This window comes from Euprymna scolopes, chromosome 21 (genome assembly GCF_053919585.1).
Source record: "Euprymna scolopes isolate OS-2025 chromosome 21, ASM5391958v1, whole genome shotgun sequence".
Lineage (NCBI taxonomy): Eukaryota > Metazoa > Mollusca > Cephalopoda > Sepiida > Sepiolidae > Euprymna > Euprymna scolopes.
In genome coordinates this window covers 40,957,517-40,976,748 of record NC_136502.1, presented here as the reverse complement: position 1 = coordinate 40,976,748, position 19,232 = coordinate 40,957,517, and the positions used below count along the sequence as shown (strand labels likewise).

The following is a 19,232-nucleotide window of genomic DNA, read 5'->3' as shown; positions in this document are numbered from 1 at the left end:
ACCGATGGTAGATAAATTAAAGTAACGATTTTGATTATTGATAATTATCAGGGGTATTCTAAGACAAAACTTAACTTATACAGATTGATGTAGAAAGCACCATGGAAAAAAAAAAATCACTGCCAAAGTTATACACTAAAGTTCTGTAAATTTTAAAAGAAAATCTGTTCAGCCGTTTCGGAGTCTATAAGAAATGAACTCACATACACACAAAGTTAAATTCATATAATTGTAGAGATGCTCAAATCATTTAAATTATTTTAGTAATCCGAGGAGTCACTGTGCTCATGAAAAAGGACTTAAAATACTTGTCGAATATATCTGGTGAACCAAGTGCAAGAAAGATCAAGACAATTTCATATAAAGAGACAGAAATCTAAATTATTTCTTGGTGTCTCTGAAATAGTGGGTGATTTTCTGACCTCTGATAGGATGCCTCATACTCAACAAAAATAAAGAGAAAACAAAATTAAAAAAGAAATGTCTCTTTTCAGGACAATTATAAAATCGTCCTGAAAAGGGGGGGATTAGTCATTTACCTGTTAGGTGTATACGAGACCATGTTTGGCCTAAAATTATGATGATTAGACACATCTGTAACGAAAGAGAAAACAAGAATCATTTTCTGAATTAAATACTTATACAATAATATGCATTTCATGTTTATATCAACTTTCCTGCATGTTTATGGGGAAATTGTTTTTTTTTTTCTTTTAATTTTTTTTTTTATTCAATTTTCATCCCAAACAAGGCACAGTGCCACTTTGAAGTAGGGGTTATTATGGGGGATATAAGTTGCAGGGATACTATGAAGGGAGATGAGTAGCAAGATGTCTGTTCACATTACACTTGAACTTCTGTATGTCAGTACAGCTGGGAAAGTAGAATCCCAGAAGGAAGTTCCAAAGTTTAGCCATTCTGGGGAAGAAACTATTAGATTAGAAGGCTTTCTTACACCTAGGGATCTCTACTGTGAAGGGGTGGGATTTACCTGCTTGTCAGGTTTGTTGGGGGCATTCACGTCTAGGGGGTACAAGTGCTTGTAGTTTGTCAGAGCATTCACCATTAAAGTACTTGTAGAAAAGGCAGAGGGATGCAACATTTCATCAATGGGACAAAGGCTGAAGCCTAGATGACAGTTCAGGATCTATCAGGTTGGTGATCTCTTTTGAACCCTGTCTTTGCAGCAGCCTTGACAATGCTTTCAATGTATATATTCCAGTTCATGTTCCCTGTAAATGTTAGGCCCAGGAGTTTAAAGGAAGTACTTTTGGGTAATGTGTTCTTGCTATTGGTGGTAGAGCAGGTTTCTTGTAATTATTGAAGGAAACAAGCTTGGTCTTGGCAGCATTGAATGTGACCATCCATTTTTGTCCCCATTCCACTACAGATTGGAGGTCAACCTCTAGTGATTCTGCTATTTCTTTAGATATGTGTTCATTTGTTTTCTCCTCGTGCCTGTTATAGAGAGTGGTGTCATCAGCAAAATATGCCCATCTCAGAAACAATTTTATCAGGGAGGTCATTTAAGAATATCAGGAATAATAAAGGTCCAAGGATAGACCCCTGAGGTACTGCCGCATTTTTTTTTTTTTTTTTTTTTATAAAGGCATCACCACATTATCAAGGCCCAGAGGCCACTCAAGGATAAGGGTTAAAGAGTGTACAGTAGAAGTTGGTCAATATAGTAATCATTAGTAATGAAAATTTGGTAAATTTAATAACTTATATGGAACGGCTCATCAAGAACTTATTTACTTTAGACTTGAACAAAACCATATTGTAGTCAGCCGGAAAGCAGGAAAACGGAAGACAATTCCACAGGCGTGCAGTTCTAAGAAAGAAGCTTTGTTCATGGAATCTACGTTTAGGTTTAGGCACAGATAAAGAGTGGGGGAAATTATTGATAGTGTTTACAGCTAGACGAGTGTTTCTTGTGAAAGTTTGGCGAGGGGGGACCATAGATTGAAGCTCAGTTGAACACTTTCCATGAAAATAACGATACATCAGAGACAAACTCGCAACATCTCTTCTGTGAGATAGAGGTTGCAAGGAGGAGAAAAGGACATCTCCTACGAGGCTACGAAGTCTATTTTGAACTCTATCAAGGCAGGACAAGTTCTTTCTATATCATATTGTTTAGATGTACGGCCGTCTAGGACAACCTGGATTTTTCTCTTACATAAGAAGGATTTAATTACATTATGTATTCTTCCATATGATCTAATTTTCATTAGAAGACCACTGTGCCATACCCTGTCAAAAGCCTTAAATATATTGAGGGCTACTGCTCTACCCTCCCCTGTTTTGTCCAGTGTACGGTAAATATGTTTATTCAATTATATTTCACCTTTTATTTATGAAGCTCAAGATATATATATATATATATTTATATATATATATATATATATATACAGGGTGGAACGATAAAAGTGTCGCCCTAAACAAAACAATACTACAACTTTATTTTAAAACTTTTATCGAAAAAATCAATTCAGGTGGCTTGATTATGTAGTAAAGCTGACATTTATTCAATGTAGCCGCCTTCAACCTCAATCACCGCCTTGATATCGATCTGGAATTGGGAGCATGCCTTTTCGCACTGGCAGGAATTTCGCGAATACTCGGTGGATGGTGATGATCAGGCTGGTTTTGGTGTTGTGGGAGGTCATGTTGGTGATGTTCTTGATGTATGACTAAATGAAGTAGTCCAGCAGGTTCGGGTCGGAGGAGGAGGAGTGAGGTCAGTGAGAAAGGTACAAAGTTGTAGTACTCATTCTGAAGCCAAGCCTGGGTCTCTTTGGACTTGTGGGCCAGCATCATCCTGCTACTCTGCCAGCGACCACCTGATTACACCAGGGGATTACCACACTCTTCAGCATATCCAGGTACACTTTGGTATTGACTTTCAAGCCGACTTTGAAGATGTTAGGTGGCGTGATGTGGCCGTCACTTGAAACCACACAAAAGACGATAATCGTGGCCAGAAAGTTTGTTTTCATCACCCTGGGCACGTTCCTGTTATTCACGGCAATCCAGCGATGCATTTTGAGGGTGCTGGCAATGTAATAACTTGGATCGGTAGAGAGCAGGAGTTGTAAAGCAGTGCACCTCCGATCTCGCTCGTTGAACATTGTGTCACTTTCAGACATGATAGAAGGCTCCTATCGCTCTTGGGAGTTATTACACAAATGGCCAACTAGTAGATGGTCTGCAACAAAAAAAAAGAAAACAGGTTTTCATCAAATGGTGACAATTTTATTGTTCCACCATATATATATATATATATATATATATATATATATATATATACACACACACAAGTCCAATCATTGTAGATGGTGATTGATCTGATAATAATCAATTTCGATTTTAGTCATTTCAAAATGAATTGTTCCAAAATCAAATTACATCATCCCATCGAGTAAAACAGTACAATTTTAAATAAATAGATTTAAAAAAGGAGTATTCATTTTATTTATTTGAAGGCTATTCAGCTGACAATTTATGGAAAGGCAGAATGTTTGTTTAAAAAAAAACAATTAAATAAAGAACAGGCATATTTGTTTTATTTGAAGAATATTTAGCTAACAATAACATTTATACAAAGGAGGAGTCACTTCTTCTTAATACTATTGACCTTCAAATTTTTTCTTACTTCAAAACCAATATTTTTAGCAATACAAATTGATGGAGAAAGCATCATGGAATTTCAACAGATCCTGTTGTTGTTTTTTTAGTTTTAGTTTTGCCCCCCCTCCCTCAAATAAAAACAAAAAAACAAGGCATATTGCCACTGAGCATAAGTGGCTACTCTGATAGTAACCTGGGAGTGGATGTAAGCAGCAAGATGTTTGTTCATATTGTGTTTTCATTTCTCCATATTAGTACGGTTGGAGAAATGAAGTAGGAACGGAATTCAAAAGGCAAGCAGTCCAAGGAAAAAACTGAATAGAAAATCTCTGGCATCTAGGGAGCTCTACAAAGAAAGTGTCTGATTTTGCTACTATTTTGGAGGGTTAGGGGTATTTTTATTAAGCAGTACAAGCACAATAAGTTTGTCAGAGCATGTTTCATGAAGTACTTGCAAAAAAAATTACAAGGATGCAACTCTGTGGCGATGCGATAGAAACTAGCGCTTGGCAGTAAAATACTAGTAAAACAGGCACAGGGATGTGAAAATGGGATAACGGTTAGATCTTGTTTGATAGTGTGGGATCTATTAGATTGGAGACATTTTTCTGAACTCTGTCCAATAGAGAGACTAGCAGTTGATGCACCAACCCATATGTGATAACGATATTCCATGCATGGGTGAATTGTGGCGTTGTAGAAATATAGGATACTGTCATGCGCTAGTATTTTTCTAACTTGGTAGAGGGAGCCTACCTTCTTTGCAGCAGCCTTGGCAAGGTCTTCTCTATATTTGTTCCAATTTATGTTACCTGTGAATGTTAGGCCAAAGAGTTTGAATGTTATAAGAAGCAAACACGAGGGGGTTGAGCAATGTAGGGAAATATCTGAACGCCAAACCACTTCCGCTTTACCAGCACATTGCTCTCAATTTCTCTAGTAAGGAACCCGGGGAGGGGGAGTTGTAGTGTAGGGGGGGGGTCAAAATAACAGTAGGCAGTTTAGATGAAGGTGAAGAGGTGTTAAAAAAAAAATAAAATAAATGGTAGTAGGCAGGCAGGCTTGAACTCGTAACACGAAGGAGAAAAAAAAAAGAAAAAAAACGTAATGTTTTAACTGATGTTTCCATCACACAACTGGAAATCAAGAGCATTGAAATTAAGCATAGTCAATCCAACAGTGATGATGACTTGCTAAAATGTTGCTGAAAAAAGCAACCTCTCTTTGTACAAAACTGCCCAGATGCAGGTGACGTAGTGAATATTTTTGGTCAATTTTTCGATATTTGTCATCCGAAGGATCAAGCTTGAAAACGATACTGATCTCGTGAGGATCCATTGTGTGTGTCGAAAGTTTTTGTGAGACACACAAACACACATTTTGCCTTATATATATTAGACTAGTAGGGGTACCCGGCATTGACCGGGTGTGTCGAGTAAGGAAGCCTTAAAAAAAAAAAAAAAAAAAAAAAAAAAAAGTGGTAGTAGTAGAATCAAAACAGTAGACAGCCCGGGTGGAGAGAGGTGCTAAAAAAAAAAAGAAAAAAAAAAGAAAGTGGTAGTAGGCAGGCAGCTCGAACCTGTAACCCAAAGGAGCAAAAGTAGGTGAAAAAAAAAAAAAAGTGACATTTTTGCCAATGCGTCCATGGCAAAACCGGTCATCAAAATTAACGCTAGTCAATCGAAAAGAAGACAATGACTTGCAAAAATGTTGGCGGAAAAACTGACCCCTCCTTGTAGAAAACTGCCCAGTTGAGGGTGAAGGAATTAATGTTTTTGAGGGGGGGGAGGGTAGATCAAAACAACCCGGTTTAAAAAAAAAAAATGTTGTCCAGGTGTTTGGGGGTGTAAAAGAAAAAAAAAAGTTTTAGTAGGAAGGTAGGCTTGAACCCCGATGCGTTGACGTGAAGATGGAAACGAAAGGGGAAAAAAAGCTAGTCACCTAACCATCTCGGCCACAAGGGGAGAAGAAGTGATAGGTGTCTTAAGTTAACGTTTATAAAGTGAAATTAACAGGTGCGAGAAAGTTAAATCACGTGATGTTTGACCTAGTTTCTTCTGCCCCATCATTCGCTTTTCGAAGACGTGGTGATCGAAAAAATATCTTGAAAATAGCGCATAAAAGTCGGGCAAATTAAATACACACACGACCCCCGTTCTTAAGTCGTAGATATTATGATTTAGACATTATATAAAACGTTTTAAGGAGTGAGCCGACCATAAATCCCAGTGAAAAAAGCCTTTTGTGGACACACACAAACACATATTTTCGCTTTTATATATATATATATATAGATTGACAATATAAAAATTATATTCTTGAAGATCCATCTTGACCAAACAAATTTCCAAAGAAATATAATAATTTGAAGTAAAAAAAATTTGAGTGATATCAAAGTGTTCTGCTTGAAAAATATTAACATGTTAGTGAAACAGATTCAATAGGAAAATTAATCTATAATATAAATCTCACCTGTCTGTTTAAATGTATGTATGTATGTCTGCCTAAAAGTTTTGACAGAGATGACGGATTTTCACCAGATCGATATTGTTTTGAAGCGACCCTTCCGATGATAAATATGGAAAAATTGGCTAAAAACATTAATTCCTTCACCGTCAACTATGCACTTTTCTACAAGGAGGGGGGGGGTCGCTTTTTTGCCGATATTTTCGAAAGTCATCTCCTCTTTTCGATTGATAAACCTTCGCCACTTCTGGTTTGGTGATGGACGCACTGGCAAAGAGTCCACTTTTCTTTTCCCATTCTTTTCCTCCTTCACGGTATGGGTTCAAGCGTGCCTGCCTACTACCACTTTTTTTTTTTTTTGCTAAACACACACCTCCAAGCACCCAGGCAACGCTGGGCACCCAGGCTTGTCTATAAATATAAAAGCGAAAATGTATGTATGTATGTGTGTTCGCTTTTTCTGTGTTTCTACAAAAGGCTTCTTTCAGAGAAGCGGTCGGTCGGTTCACAACTTTTTAAAACTTTTTATATCATATATAAATCGTAATATCTCGTAATATAAATCGTAATATCTCACGAAACTCGCCTGTCTATTTAATTTGCTCGATTTCGGGAAGATAAATATTCAATATTTGTCACTCGCCTCATGTGGGTTAGTCTTTTTCCTATAACATCTTGGGGGGAAAAAAAAAAAAAGCATTCAGCAGTAAATGAATACTATCCCGCAGTCAAACTTGACCTCATTTAAAACGGGCACCTGCTAAATCCAACTAATTAAATAAATTCAAACGTGTTTCCGTTAGCATCTCGCGGTGGGCCAATGGTTAACATCGCACGTTTTTTTTTTTTTTTCACACTTTAATTTACAACTTTGCCTCAACGGTTTGGGTTCGATCCTCATACTTACTTTTTTTTTTTTTAACCAACCCACACACCTCCAAACATCCGGGCAACGCCGGGTACCCCTCGCTAGTCTCTTATATAAAGGAGAGTCGTGTTAGTGTGTGTGTGCTTATATGTCTGCTAAAATCTTTTGTCAGCCACATCTGACTGGGTTGAAACTGGTGCCATCTGAAAAGCAATGCCCTGGATGCATAATATGTGAAAATTAAAAAAAAAAACACATTAACTCTGAGGTGGTCAACTGGACAATTTTTTGGAAGAGAGACACACGGGCAATAAAAGATGCTCAATATCCGGAGAATAGCTTCTTTTTGTATTCTGCTGAAATATCGGATGGGGAGGTTGTTACATACTTCTTTTTTGGGGTCAATTACATTTTTGTGTTTTCATCCGTTCTTTTATTTTTGAAATTGTTGTGGGTCTAATGATGGAGTTGACATATAATAATGAAAATATCCTTAGTATAGCAGATGTGTCGAAGCGAAACTTCATGTTGACCCGGGCAACGCCAGGTATCCATGCTAGTTTTGTATATACAGGCAATTTTAAACAGAATGAATTTAACTTTCTTAACAAACCTTTATTTTTGGAGGTCAACTTCTTTGAAGATGGAGTATCCGGCAGCAAAGGTTGCTGAACAATAATGGCTTTCCTAAAATAGAAAATACAAAATTTTTAACGTCTTGACAAGAAAAATAAATAAATGTTATTTCTACATATTAATCAATGTAACCTCCACCCTTCTTCAGGTGCATCTTGGTATGTAACCCTTGATTAAATCCATGGGTAGGTAAGATGCGCTCTCATTCTGTCAGCCATGACTGGATAGAAGTCCTAAGAAATTTGCAATTGTATTTTAATAAAGCCTTCAAACTCTAGTAAAGTGTAACTTTCACAGAATTTTATCAAGTACTTTATCAATCACACCATGAGTCATTGCAGACAATTTTAGGAACTTAAACCTATTTTGTTTCTAGATGTACAATCTTATTACTTATTTATTCTATACTAATATATATATATATATATATAATTTGAGGTTGCTATTTTTCAAAGGTAGTGTAACCAGTGAAATATAAGGAGGTTAATACAGAAGTGCTCAATACGGAAGGAGAGCAAGTTATAACCCCTCCCCCTACAAACTCCATTCCCTAACACCAACATGAAAATGAATGAATAAATACACGGGTAAATAAGTAAATAAACAAATAGGAAAATAAATAAACTAACAAATCGGCACCCAATCAACCCTGTTCTCTGTACAGCTAAACTTCACCCTCATGACCTGTAAAAAAAAAAATTCTTTTGCTGAAAGTTGAATTTCATTTTTCATTAAGAATTTCACTTTTGAAAATAAACATTGTTTCCTGAAGAGGTCTCTAGTTACTAAATACTAGAAGACCAAAATATGCTCATGACTGTGTAGCAACAAATTACTGCTTATGTAAAGACAAATTGAAAATATATGAGAGGTGTGCAATAAGTAATGCCCCTGACCCACTTCCAGTTGTCTGATCTAGCTAAAATTTTGCATGTGCAATGATTTATATCTCTACGGGTTATGTGGTAAATTACAGCTCTGAACTAATTGTGGTTTCTGTTTTACAGGTGTTTGAACTGAGTCAGGTTGAAATGGAGCCTGTTGAATTGTCGAGCAGTAATCCGGTTTTTGTATTTGAAAGGACGCACACCACAGGAGACTTGATGAAATGAAAGAAACTTATGGTGATAATGCCCTATCATATGACCTTGTAAAACGCTGGCATCGTGAATTCAAACATGGCCGGAAGTCTGTGGAAACAGCTCACAGACCTGGTCCCCCACCCCTTCTGCTATTGATGAGGCATCTGTCTGTCAAGTTAAGGCTGCTATTTTGGAAGATCGGCGCATTACTATTCGTCAAATAGCCCAAGATGTCAAGATTAGTACAGGGTCTGTGGAAACTATCATTCATGACCATTTGCATATGCATAACGTGTCTTCCAGATGGGTTTCCAGGTTGCTCACACCATTCCAGAAGCGAGAACACGTCGAGTGCTCAAGAATGAATTTGGAGATGGGCCAAGAAGATGAGTCAAAGTTTTTCAAAAGACTGATTACACAGGATGAAACCTGGGTCCATCACTATGATCCAGAGACCAAAGCCCAGTCAATGCAGTGGAAGCACTTGGACTCACCACCTCCAAAGAAGGCAAGGGTGCAGCCCTCCACTGGCAAGGTCATGCTCACAGTCTTCTGGGACCAGGACGAAATACTGATGATAAATTTCCTGACAAAAGGTACCACAATTACAGGAGCCTATTATGCTTCATTTTTGAGGAAATTAAGAGAAGCTATCAAAATCAAGAGGTGGGGCAAGAACAGCACGTACTCTCCTCCTGCAGGACAACGCTCCAGTCCACAACTCGCATGTCGCCAGATCAGAAGCACGGGCATGTGGTTATGAAGTCCTCCCTACCCTCCTGACCTTGCACCCTCTGACTTTCACTTCTCCCCAGCCATGAACTTGTTTTTGAAAGGAAAGTGTTTCCCAGATGTTGATTTTTGAAGTCACGTCGTGGTTGGAGGACCAACCTGGGATGTTCTACAAAAACGGTCTCCAGAGCTGCATCAAACGATGGGAGAAATGCATAACTCTGGGTGGTTCCTATGTAGAGAAAGACTAATAACTGTGCCAAGTTTCGTTGCTCTACTGCTATGGGAAGTGGGTCAGGGGCATTACTTATTGCACGCCCCTCGAATATCTCCATCCATGCATAGTCTTTGAGCCTCCTGGAGGGGCATAGGCCATCTACAACTTTTTGTAGATGCTTTTGTAGCGACCGAGTTCTTTTTACGAGGTGAGGGTGCTGGCCCCATGCCCAACCTTCCCAGAAGGTACATACAGCGCCTAGCCTTCCCAAATGGTCACCCCTCTGGTACTGGCCAGGCTCAACGTTGCTTAACTTTGGTGAGAACCGGTGTGTCAACATGATTGTGCCATATATATATATATATATATATATATATATATATATATATATATATATATATATATATATATTAAATTAAGGTTTGATAAAACTTGATAAATAGGTTTGCAGATGTATGTAAACTGTGTAGAAGAGGAGACTGTTAGTTTGGTCACATTGAAAAAATAAATGAAAATTCTTGGGTTAGTAGATGTAGAATAATCAAGGTAGCAAGATTAGTTCACAAGGAAAGGTTAAGGAAAACAAGTGATAAGGATGGGTTTGAGAGAAAAAAAAAATAAAGATTTGGCCAGAGATAGGTTAGTTTTAAAGTTAATACTCTTTGAAATGTTGCTATTGATGCTTGTGTTTTCTGTATAAATGTCGAAGAATTGAGAGAAAGAAGGATAAATAAAAACCTGTCCAGTCAATTTCTGAAAGCACCACTGGTTAAGATTCAACCATGGCCAAAGACAGATCTCCTATGGACTCGATTATATATCGGCAATGCACGGCCCATAAATGAATCATATTACTTGATCATTGTGGACAGTTTCACTAAGTGGCCAGGAATCAAGTGCAGACATCAGACTGCAACAAATACAATAAACACACTTAATGAAATTTTAATTTATTTTGCACCCTTGAAAACTTTAGTTAGCAACGATGGAATTCCGTTCATGGGAAGAGAATTTAAGGAATACTGCAAATCGTTGTTCCTTGATCACATGAATTACAGAACGAGAGAAGTTACCCTTGTGTATTTAAAAAAAAAAGAAAAAAAAAAGGGGGTGCAGTTTAAAATCCCATTCAGATTCCTGAGTTTGAAAATGCTGTTTTAATTCCGTCGTTCTTTTTTTAAATCATTGTTTCCAAATTGATCTATTTCTAATAATTAATAAGTTTTGTTTTTGGAATCTGTGTTACAATAATTTTCCAGATAGCAAAGAAAAATCAGTATAAAGAAAAAGAAATTTTGAAAACGTACCGTTTTGACGCAGACAATCCTACGCTAGCCATTTCTCTTGGAGCCTTTCTTTTCCCAAGTATAACTGGAGTCTGCTGGGCATGTTTATCGTTGGAGTCAGTAGAGGTTTCTGGAAGTTTGCTAAGATCTGGAGAACTATGGCTCAAGCTGGACCGACTATTACCACTGCGATGCCAACGGGTGAAGCTGTGAGCAATTGTGCTAACAAAACCTTCAGAACGAAAATGAATAATCATAGGATTATAACATGCATTTCTTTCTTGTTTTCAGTTTTTAAATAGATAACCAAGAAAAAAAACAAAAAAACAAGTGATTTGCACTAAAAAAAAGTATTACAGGCAGGTTTATTTGCATTTAAGATATTAATCATTTTTTTTCTTACCTGACATCTTAAAATCTATAGAGAAGGAAGAGCATGTCCAGAGAATTAGTATATCAACCCACAATGGGTCATTTTAATGCCAAATCAAATTATTGGGTTAAATTTTATTGAAAAGTTTTATTACTTTAATGAAGTTTGAAATGTTGTACAGAATTGATTTTTTGCTGTGCTTTTTTTTTTCAGCTTATCAACACATTTAAAGCTATTTAATGATGAATCGAGTTACTTTAATAATTTTTTCAATATTTATTCATGGAATTAAAATTCATTTAGGATGATACCAATCAAACTTTCAGATTATTCTTGAGGCAACATCTATTTAATCCAAAGAAAGGATTCTGACAGATACTATAACTCCAGATCAGAGTGGAACTGAAAACAGTAATAAGGGGTCGCTATAATATATTCATGGAGTTTTCTTTTATTATTCATGTAGGGCAATCACAGTCATGTTTTTTTGTTTTCTCCGGGAAAAGTCTATTTAATCTATAGATAAAATACTGACAATTTAACAAGTAAATAATCATCATTCAGTTTTTGCACTTAAGTGTTGTGGGTACCCAAGACTCAAAGGTGACCAACATCTCAAGACTGATTTCAATGTGGTTCAATTTATAAGGTTAATGCTAGCCACATTGTAAGCAGTCAATTTAGGTTTTCCTTTGGTCTTCAACACACTCTTGTACCTGGGATATTCAAGCATGTTATTGAGTTGATGCAGGACGTAGCACACTGTACATGGCCAAGCCACCAGAGGTGCTAAACATGCAAGGCATCCAAAATCTCAACACCAAACTTCTGACAGAAAACTGCTAAAGTGATTCTTTCTTGTTTGTTGCTGATCCACCTGATCATGGCAAGATTATCACGTTGAAGCTGTTGCATGTAAAGAAGCGTTTGGAACTCGTGTATGACTGCTATACAAGATGGAGCAAACACAAGCGAAACAGATCTTGTCCAAAGTCCTAAAAGTAATGTTTCAATCTAAGGTTTAGCAGGAGGTCCTTGAACCTTCCCAAAGCAACACAACAGTATTGTCTATATATAAGAACTCCCAATGGACACCAATACGGAACTGTGTAATGGAGTTGGTCACCCAAATTACCAGATTCAGACTCTAAACCTATTACCCGCCAGCATCCCATTAATGAGACACACAAAAATATCTACATTTACAATTAAAAATTTTCCTTAATTCGGCCATTGATGGGTTAACATAAAATAAGCAATCTTTGAACACTTGTTAACATCATGCTGTTGACAATATGTAAACAATAGATGTTATACAAAAGATAACTTCTGTTTGCGGCTGTCAGTCCACAATGTTAGTTTTTTTGTAAGGAGGTGTTACCATCCTCCTGCATACTGAATTTGGTTTTCCCATATGGTCACGTATCTGATGCTGACTAACATGTAATAAGGTGATTGACATTTTTTTTTAAAGTGGTGAGTGAGTCCATTTTCATGCAAATAAATTGATTGGTTGTTTTACGGCATATCAACCCTTTTCAGGTTATTTAATGCCGAATCTATTTATTTTGAGGAACGATTTTTTAATGGAGTATATTTGTTTTTTTAAGTTGGATTTTATTTAACCCATAGTTGGGACCCTAACAGGTACTACCACTCTGGGTCAGAGTGGACCTGGGAGCAATGGCAATTAAAGGGTGGCTCCACACTCCCCAAGACCCGCAAGGTGGGGCCTTATCATCGGATATAGTTTTAGGTCATATCCAGGACTGCAAATAAATTGGCAGTTTCACTTTTTGTTACATGATCCTCATTTGGGCCGTTCATTGTCAAACTCGATCATCCATGTAAATGCTTTATATTTTAAGTTTCCAACATCTTCAATTATTTATAAATTATTTTGCTTTGCAAGCTTATATTTTTTTAAATAAACAATGGTGACTACTGATTAAAATCAAAATTTGGTCAGAGGTGAAAAGATTCCAGGTGATGGGATGAGGAGACAGACAGAGCCAGCCCTCCCGGGATGAGGTAGTTGGAGTTGGATGTTCAAGGAGGCAATTGAGTTTTCTAAGGGCTTGTAAGTCAGTTAAGCCAATGTGCTTCTCCAGTCAAGATGGGTCCTTGGGGCTCTTAGCTAAAGAATTGTGTTGACGGGACTTACATTTTGCTTTGGTCAAACAGAAATCTCTTTTGCAAGTCTGTTATTCAACCAAGGAAAACGAGAACCATTTTAACCTTGACATAAAAATAAATCTTTGTTAATTGTTTTTAAACTGGAATTGTGATTTTTTGTTTGTTGCAACACTAACTAACCCGAACAACAACTTGGGACGAGCACGGCCAACGCAGTCAAAAAACACATACATGTTCATACAGTTCTTGCACGTCCATCGTATTATTCTCATCTAATTTATCTCTATGCAACACATGTCCTCAACCCTCACTGGATATCTAAGGATCATGCATCCTAATATATCATGTCCACACACTTTTTGGTGACGCTGTGAAAGTATTCACCAGACAAACTACTTACCCTGAAGTGAACCACTTCGCCGTTCTTTTTTTTTCTGCCCACTTGAAGGCACTTTAACACTGTCTGGTTCCAAAACATTGCCAAAACAAGCAGTCATTGTCTCTGCTCGCTCAAAGAGTGAGGCAGAAACTAAGCCAAGATTCTTCTCTTCAGATATCAAGAGTTCCAGAAGCAGCGTCTGTAGTGGCAATAATTTCTCCTCCATACCAGTAACCTGACAAACAACAAAGAACTGACATCAGTTTCATTTGGCAATTGTTACATTTAATACTTTTTTGTTGATTTTGAGTAAAAACTGACGATGAAAATTTGAGTAGTAATACACATGAAAAAATTTAAATGGCTTAAAATATTTCAATATTGGTATATATCGAAAGAACTTGATAAGCTAAGAAAGAATCTTTTTAAATTTTTAAATTCCAATTAAAATCAAAGAAGTTATGACTATTTTTATGCCCTGCGTGTTTGGATATTTTCCCCTCTTTAAGACCATATGCGTTTTGTCACATTTTTTGCACTACTTTTTCAGTAGAAATGCTGTATCTTTGTTAAAGCACAAGACTAAGCAATGAAATTTGCCATATAAGTGTATTTTTGTGCAAGGAATCTGAATATGCTACTGAAAATCTCCAGAAATGAATGGTTTCCAAATAATCTGCAGTAAATTCACATAAATATGCTGCGATTGCTTAAAAATGCAACGTATTCATTAAAAGAAAAGAAGTTAGAGAACTCAAAGTTTAGTTGTAATGCATTTTATGTGCCAAAAACTGAAATCGAAATCTAGGATTGGTTAAAAATGAATATATTGCAATATTTCTTTGGTATTATTGTAGTACCCCTCCCCATCTGACCACCTCTCCAAAATATGTGATTCTACCTTTATAGAAAATTGCATGTGAATAACTTGAAAAACTTTAATAAAAGATAAACAAAAATTATTTTAGAATTTAATGTAAAATGATTTCCCATTTTGAATCATTCGAGCGCTTTAGGGCAGTTACCCCCACCCCCTTTTTCCTATGATAGATAAATCCTGGACATATTTTTTTTTGTTTGTTTGTTTTCTAAAAGGCGATTATGCATGGTTTTAAGAGGGTCTTTGTGCAATTATGAGAAGGTAGGGAGGTTGCCACTCTGATTTTGGGTTAATGATAGGCTAAGGAAAATTATGTGTGAACATCCTGAAGACTTGTTAGAAACAAAACAAAAACAATTTTAGAATTTAGAGTGGGGGTTGGTTTCACATAAATGTAAAATAATTCACCATTTCAAGACGATCCTAGCGTTTTAGGACAGTTGACCAATTTATTTGGGGGGGGGGGGGGGAGATTAATCATGTGCACTTTTCTTCAAACGTTTTTATGCTTTTTTTTTTACGTTTATATGAGCTCACAGGGGAAGTTTGTTTAGTGGGGAGCTCTGCCACTTGTACTTAGCGTTATTGTTAAGGCTAAAGATTTTAGGAGGGGGCTTGCCACTCGTACATAGGATTAGACATAGAATTAAGCATTTTTTTTTTTTTAAGGTGTTTTTTGATACCCATTGTGAAACTTTACAAGAATTATGACAAACAGACAAAAATAAATGTTATTTAAAAAAGTGATGTCCCTCTAACAGAAAACATGATGCTTGGAAAAATATCAAGTATTTAAATTCTATTTAAATATAAAAAAAGAAACAAGTTTTTGCTAAAGCTGACAAATTGTTAAAAATTTGGATTAATGTTATTTTGGTTTTTTAATTACATTTCATGTCCTTTCCTACCGTTGTTATTTTTTAACTGAGCACCTCCTACAAATATTTAAATATTGATTATTTAAAAAAAATTTTTTTTTTTAATAATTGGGTAGATTAGTTTCCATTCGATAATAATTCACTGAAAACATTTTTTAAGGGACAAAAATTAGAAGTGTGTTACCGTTCGTAATTGTACACATGAACCAAAAACATAATATTTCACATTTTCGCTTGTTAAAATATTTTAAAATTTACTACTACCCAATTTTTTAAAATATTTGTATAACAAAATAGCTCTAACATGTAAGAATTTTTTTTATAACCAGATTTTTAATTAAAAAAAAAAAAAAAAAGATTTGGAATAAAAATAAACAACAAAAACAAACATCTGTTTACGCCATGTTATCGCTGCTGCTGCTGATACAGCTACTATCACTAATACTACAGAAATCTTGATTCAAATTCATAACGATTTTTTCGGATATTATGTTTTTAAATTGCTATGTACCACTAGAGAAAACACTGTCCAATCATCTTTTTAACGAATAAACATAGTAAAAAGATTGTTTTATTTAATAGTGAGTGTCCGAAGAAATTTTTTTTCAAACTTTTCAATACTCACCATTTTGAAATTTTTTTTTTAACACTTCGGACACTCGAAATTATTAAAAATGACATCTCTTTTGGCGAATTTCCAAATTTCATTAAAAAATTCTTTACAGAAACACGGTACGAATGTTTAGAAATCAGGGGGGGGGGGGTCATTACAAAAACTTACCAAAAATGCTGTTTTATGATGTTCACATTTTTATCACTTTATTTGCTTAAAACTCTAAAAATATATAATGTATGTTATCATTTATTAATTCATTTGAAAGTATATTCATTTCTGAACAAAACGGTGGTATTTTGACGACTTAAAGTGCTTTGGTTTTTAAAATATGACTATTTTAGCAGAAACCCCTTGAAATCTGTGATTATCCAAAGCGTTTTAACAGCCGTGTGTATTGCTAATTTGAGATATTTGAAACACAAAATAATGGCATTTCAAGATGTATTAGTACCGAACAAAAGGAAACAGTATTTACTCTGTTCAGCTTCCTCCAAATTCTCGTAAATATTAAATTCACAAATCATCTCCAATCACATTCATCTTGATCAGGCGAGATGACAATGTTAGGTTTTCCAATTCTAGCAGAAAGGTGTTAATTCCTTCCCACACACAGCACCTGCTATCCCCAAACAATTACCCATCTGGTTTCAAAAGTTTTCACAACCAAGAGTGGTAGTGGGGATAAGCTCCCTTTCCCCCAAAAATGCCCTCATGGTGTGTTTCTAAAATAGCCTTTGACAACCAAGTCCAACTCCTGGCCTTCTTCTGTGATTTAGCTACTAAGCCAAGTGAAACTGTTTCTACTAACTGGGAGAAGAAGGAAAGGCAGTTCACTGGCGCCTTAAAACCAGTCATTTCGGGTGGATGGGCCTTGTTAACTTTGGATGGTAGTTCAACTAGGAGAAGACAACCGATTCAAAACCTCTGTTGCCTTGTGGGATTATCCCATCAGGGGAAAGGCTAAGGGACTAAACCTCAACAGAAACTCTGGTAGTGGAATCCCTAATGCAGCCTTACTTTATATATTGTCATCACCGGCAAATCCTGTGGCGCAGTTAGAGCCAAGCTGTATCAATTCGTCTTTCCCTTGGATCCTCTGGTTTTATGAAAAGGAGAGGAGGAGGGGGGGGGGGCTGCTACACAAGCAACAGCTATCCTTCCATATCACCCTGTGTTCAAGCTATGTAGTTCCATTAGGCGGGAACTGCCACTCCTGAGTTGGACTGCACAGTCATTCCTAGCGGCACAGATACATATCAGAACTACACCAGTGTCTCCTGAGATGGATGGTTGCCAACGACCCAACTGGTACTGACCAGGTACAAAATAGTTTAAATTTGGCAATCTCATGAGAATCAGTATGTCAACATGATTATAGAGAACAAACAAAAGTTTTGTCCTTAATACAAATAATGGCAAATATTAGAAGATTAATCAAATAATGAAGAGTCGCAAAATCATGATTCTTTCCATTGGCATTAGGGATAAAATATCTTTGTTTTTTAGCTAAAGGCAGAGTGTAGTATCTGCTTTGGTGCTAAACTTCATTTCCATCCTCAGTCAGTGAAGGGGAGGTCCTTCTAAAATGATACAATTTTTATATTTTGAGGGAAGTAGATGATCCTAACATTAAAAATCATGCATGTATCTAACTTGGCTTTTGTCGAAAGGTAAGTAAAAAGGGACATCAGGTATAAAAAATAAAAAAAAAATAAAAGTATAATTTCTTTTGTGGCACAATAATAAGCACCTTTTTGTGGAAGCTGGAATCCCCCCACCCCCACATTTGGGAGAAGGAGAGTCCTGTACCTAACTTTTATGGTTCTTGTGGGGAGACACACAAAATCAAAATGATGTTATTGTCTTAGTGGCGTTGTAATGACACTCCATGTCAGAGGACCAAATTATTTATAATATCATCAGCAGTGTCAAATATATCAAGATTGTAGGGTGCAGCGGATGGGACAATGGTCAAATCAACTTAGCTGACATCAGGATTTGTTGATCTAATATTTCTTTGTTTCTTTCTTTTTGATAGGTATTCATGTTTTTCTCTCTGTATCTCCCTCTATCTTTTTTTTTAACATGAGAGAGAAAATTAGCAGTTAAGATTCCAACTTTGGCGAAACAGTCAGTCATACAAAGCCCAGATCAGCCGAATCTGGAGTTGTATATGTTCCTTTGGAAACGAATAAATAGGTTTTATATATAAAACTTTGTTGTTCGCTACTTTTAGACAAGCATTCAATTTCAACATGACAGTTCCCAGTTCTTTGGAGAAAATTAATGACATGTAAAACCCAAGCAAAGACTAAATCCCATCATTTAAAATGAATGTGCCAATCATTTACACCCGGAAAGCTGGTAGCTCCATACAAGGACAGAAAGATTTCTTCCAAGAGACCTCCCCACGACACAGACACATCAAGTTACAGATAACTCACATTTAGTAATTTATGCAAAAATCAACATTTTTTTAATTTAAAAAATAAAATTAAAAATTTTTAAGTAAAATTCTGCTAAAAAGCAAAATAGTATGGAGAAAGTAGAGGTTGCATTTACTTTTGGCAGCTGTGTAACTCTCACTTATTTTGTCCTTAAGTTCTCATATTCTATAAGCAATGTTTCTGACAAAGAGGAAAAAACTGCTGTTTTTATGTTGGGATCTATCTAAGACTAATCAATGGCTATTTTTTTATCTTGAAGTAGTATTTTATTTCATTTTTAGCTCCTTACATTAAGTGGCTTCATGCCTTGTTGGAAGTGATTTCCACAGAAAAGTCACATCCCTGGTATAATTTAATGAAATAATATTTGTATGGAACACTTTGAAAATTAAGTGTATTCATTTATACGCATGCAATGGAATAAATGTATCATGCTGTAGTATGTGTTATGTAATGAATATCTGTAAAGCATTAGAAAGAACATTTTATGAGCTGGTTTCATTTGACCAATTTTCGTTTTTTTTGTTTTTTAAGTAGCTGTAATAAAAAAAAAAAAAATAAAGATATTAAGCTTCCCATGAAGAAAAGAATACACTCATGAGC

At 36.1% G+C, this 19,232-nt stretch overlaps 1 protein-coding gene across 1 annotated transcript in view; it reads right to left on the bottom strand.

The window, feature by feature from the left end:
- Positions 1-19,232, bottom strand: part of LOC145242155 (uncharacterized) — a 50,777-nt gene that overhangs the window by 7,171 nt on the left and 24,374 nt on the right. The window contains exons 5-8 of the mRNA XM_080105132.1: positions 13,830-14,043; positions 10,942-11,152; positions 7,581-7,654; positions 540-594 (exon numbers count right to left, since the gene is read on the bottom strand). Of these exons, the coding sequence (XP_079961258.1) occupies positions 540-594; positions 7,581-7,654; positions 10,942-11,152; positions 13,830-14,043 (554 nt within the window). The remainder of the gene's footprint in view (positions 1-539; positions 595-7,580; positions 7,655-10,941; positions 11,153-13,829; positions 14,044-19,232) is intronic.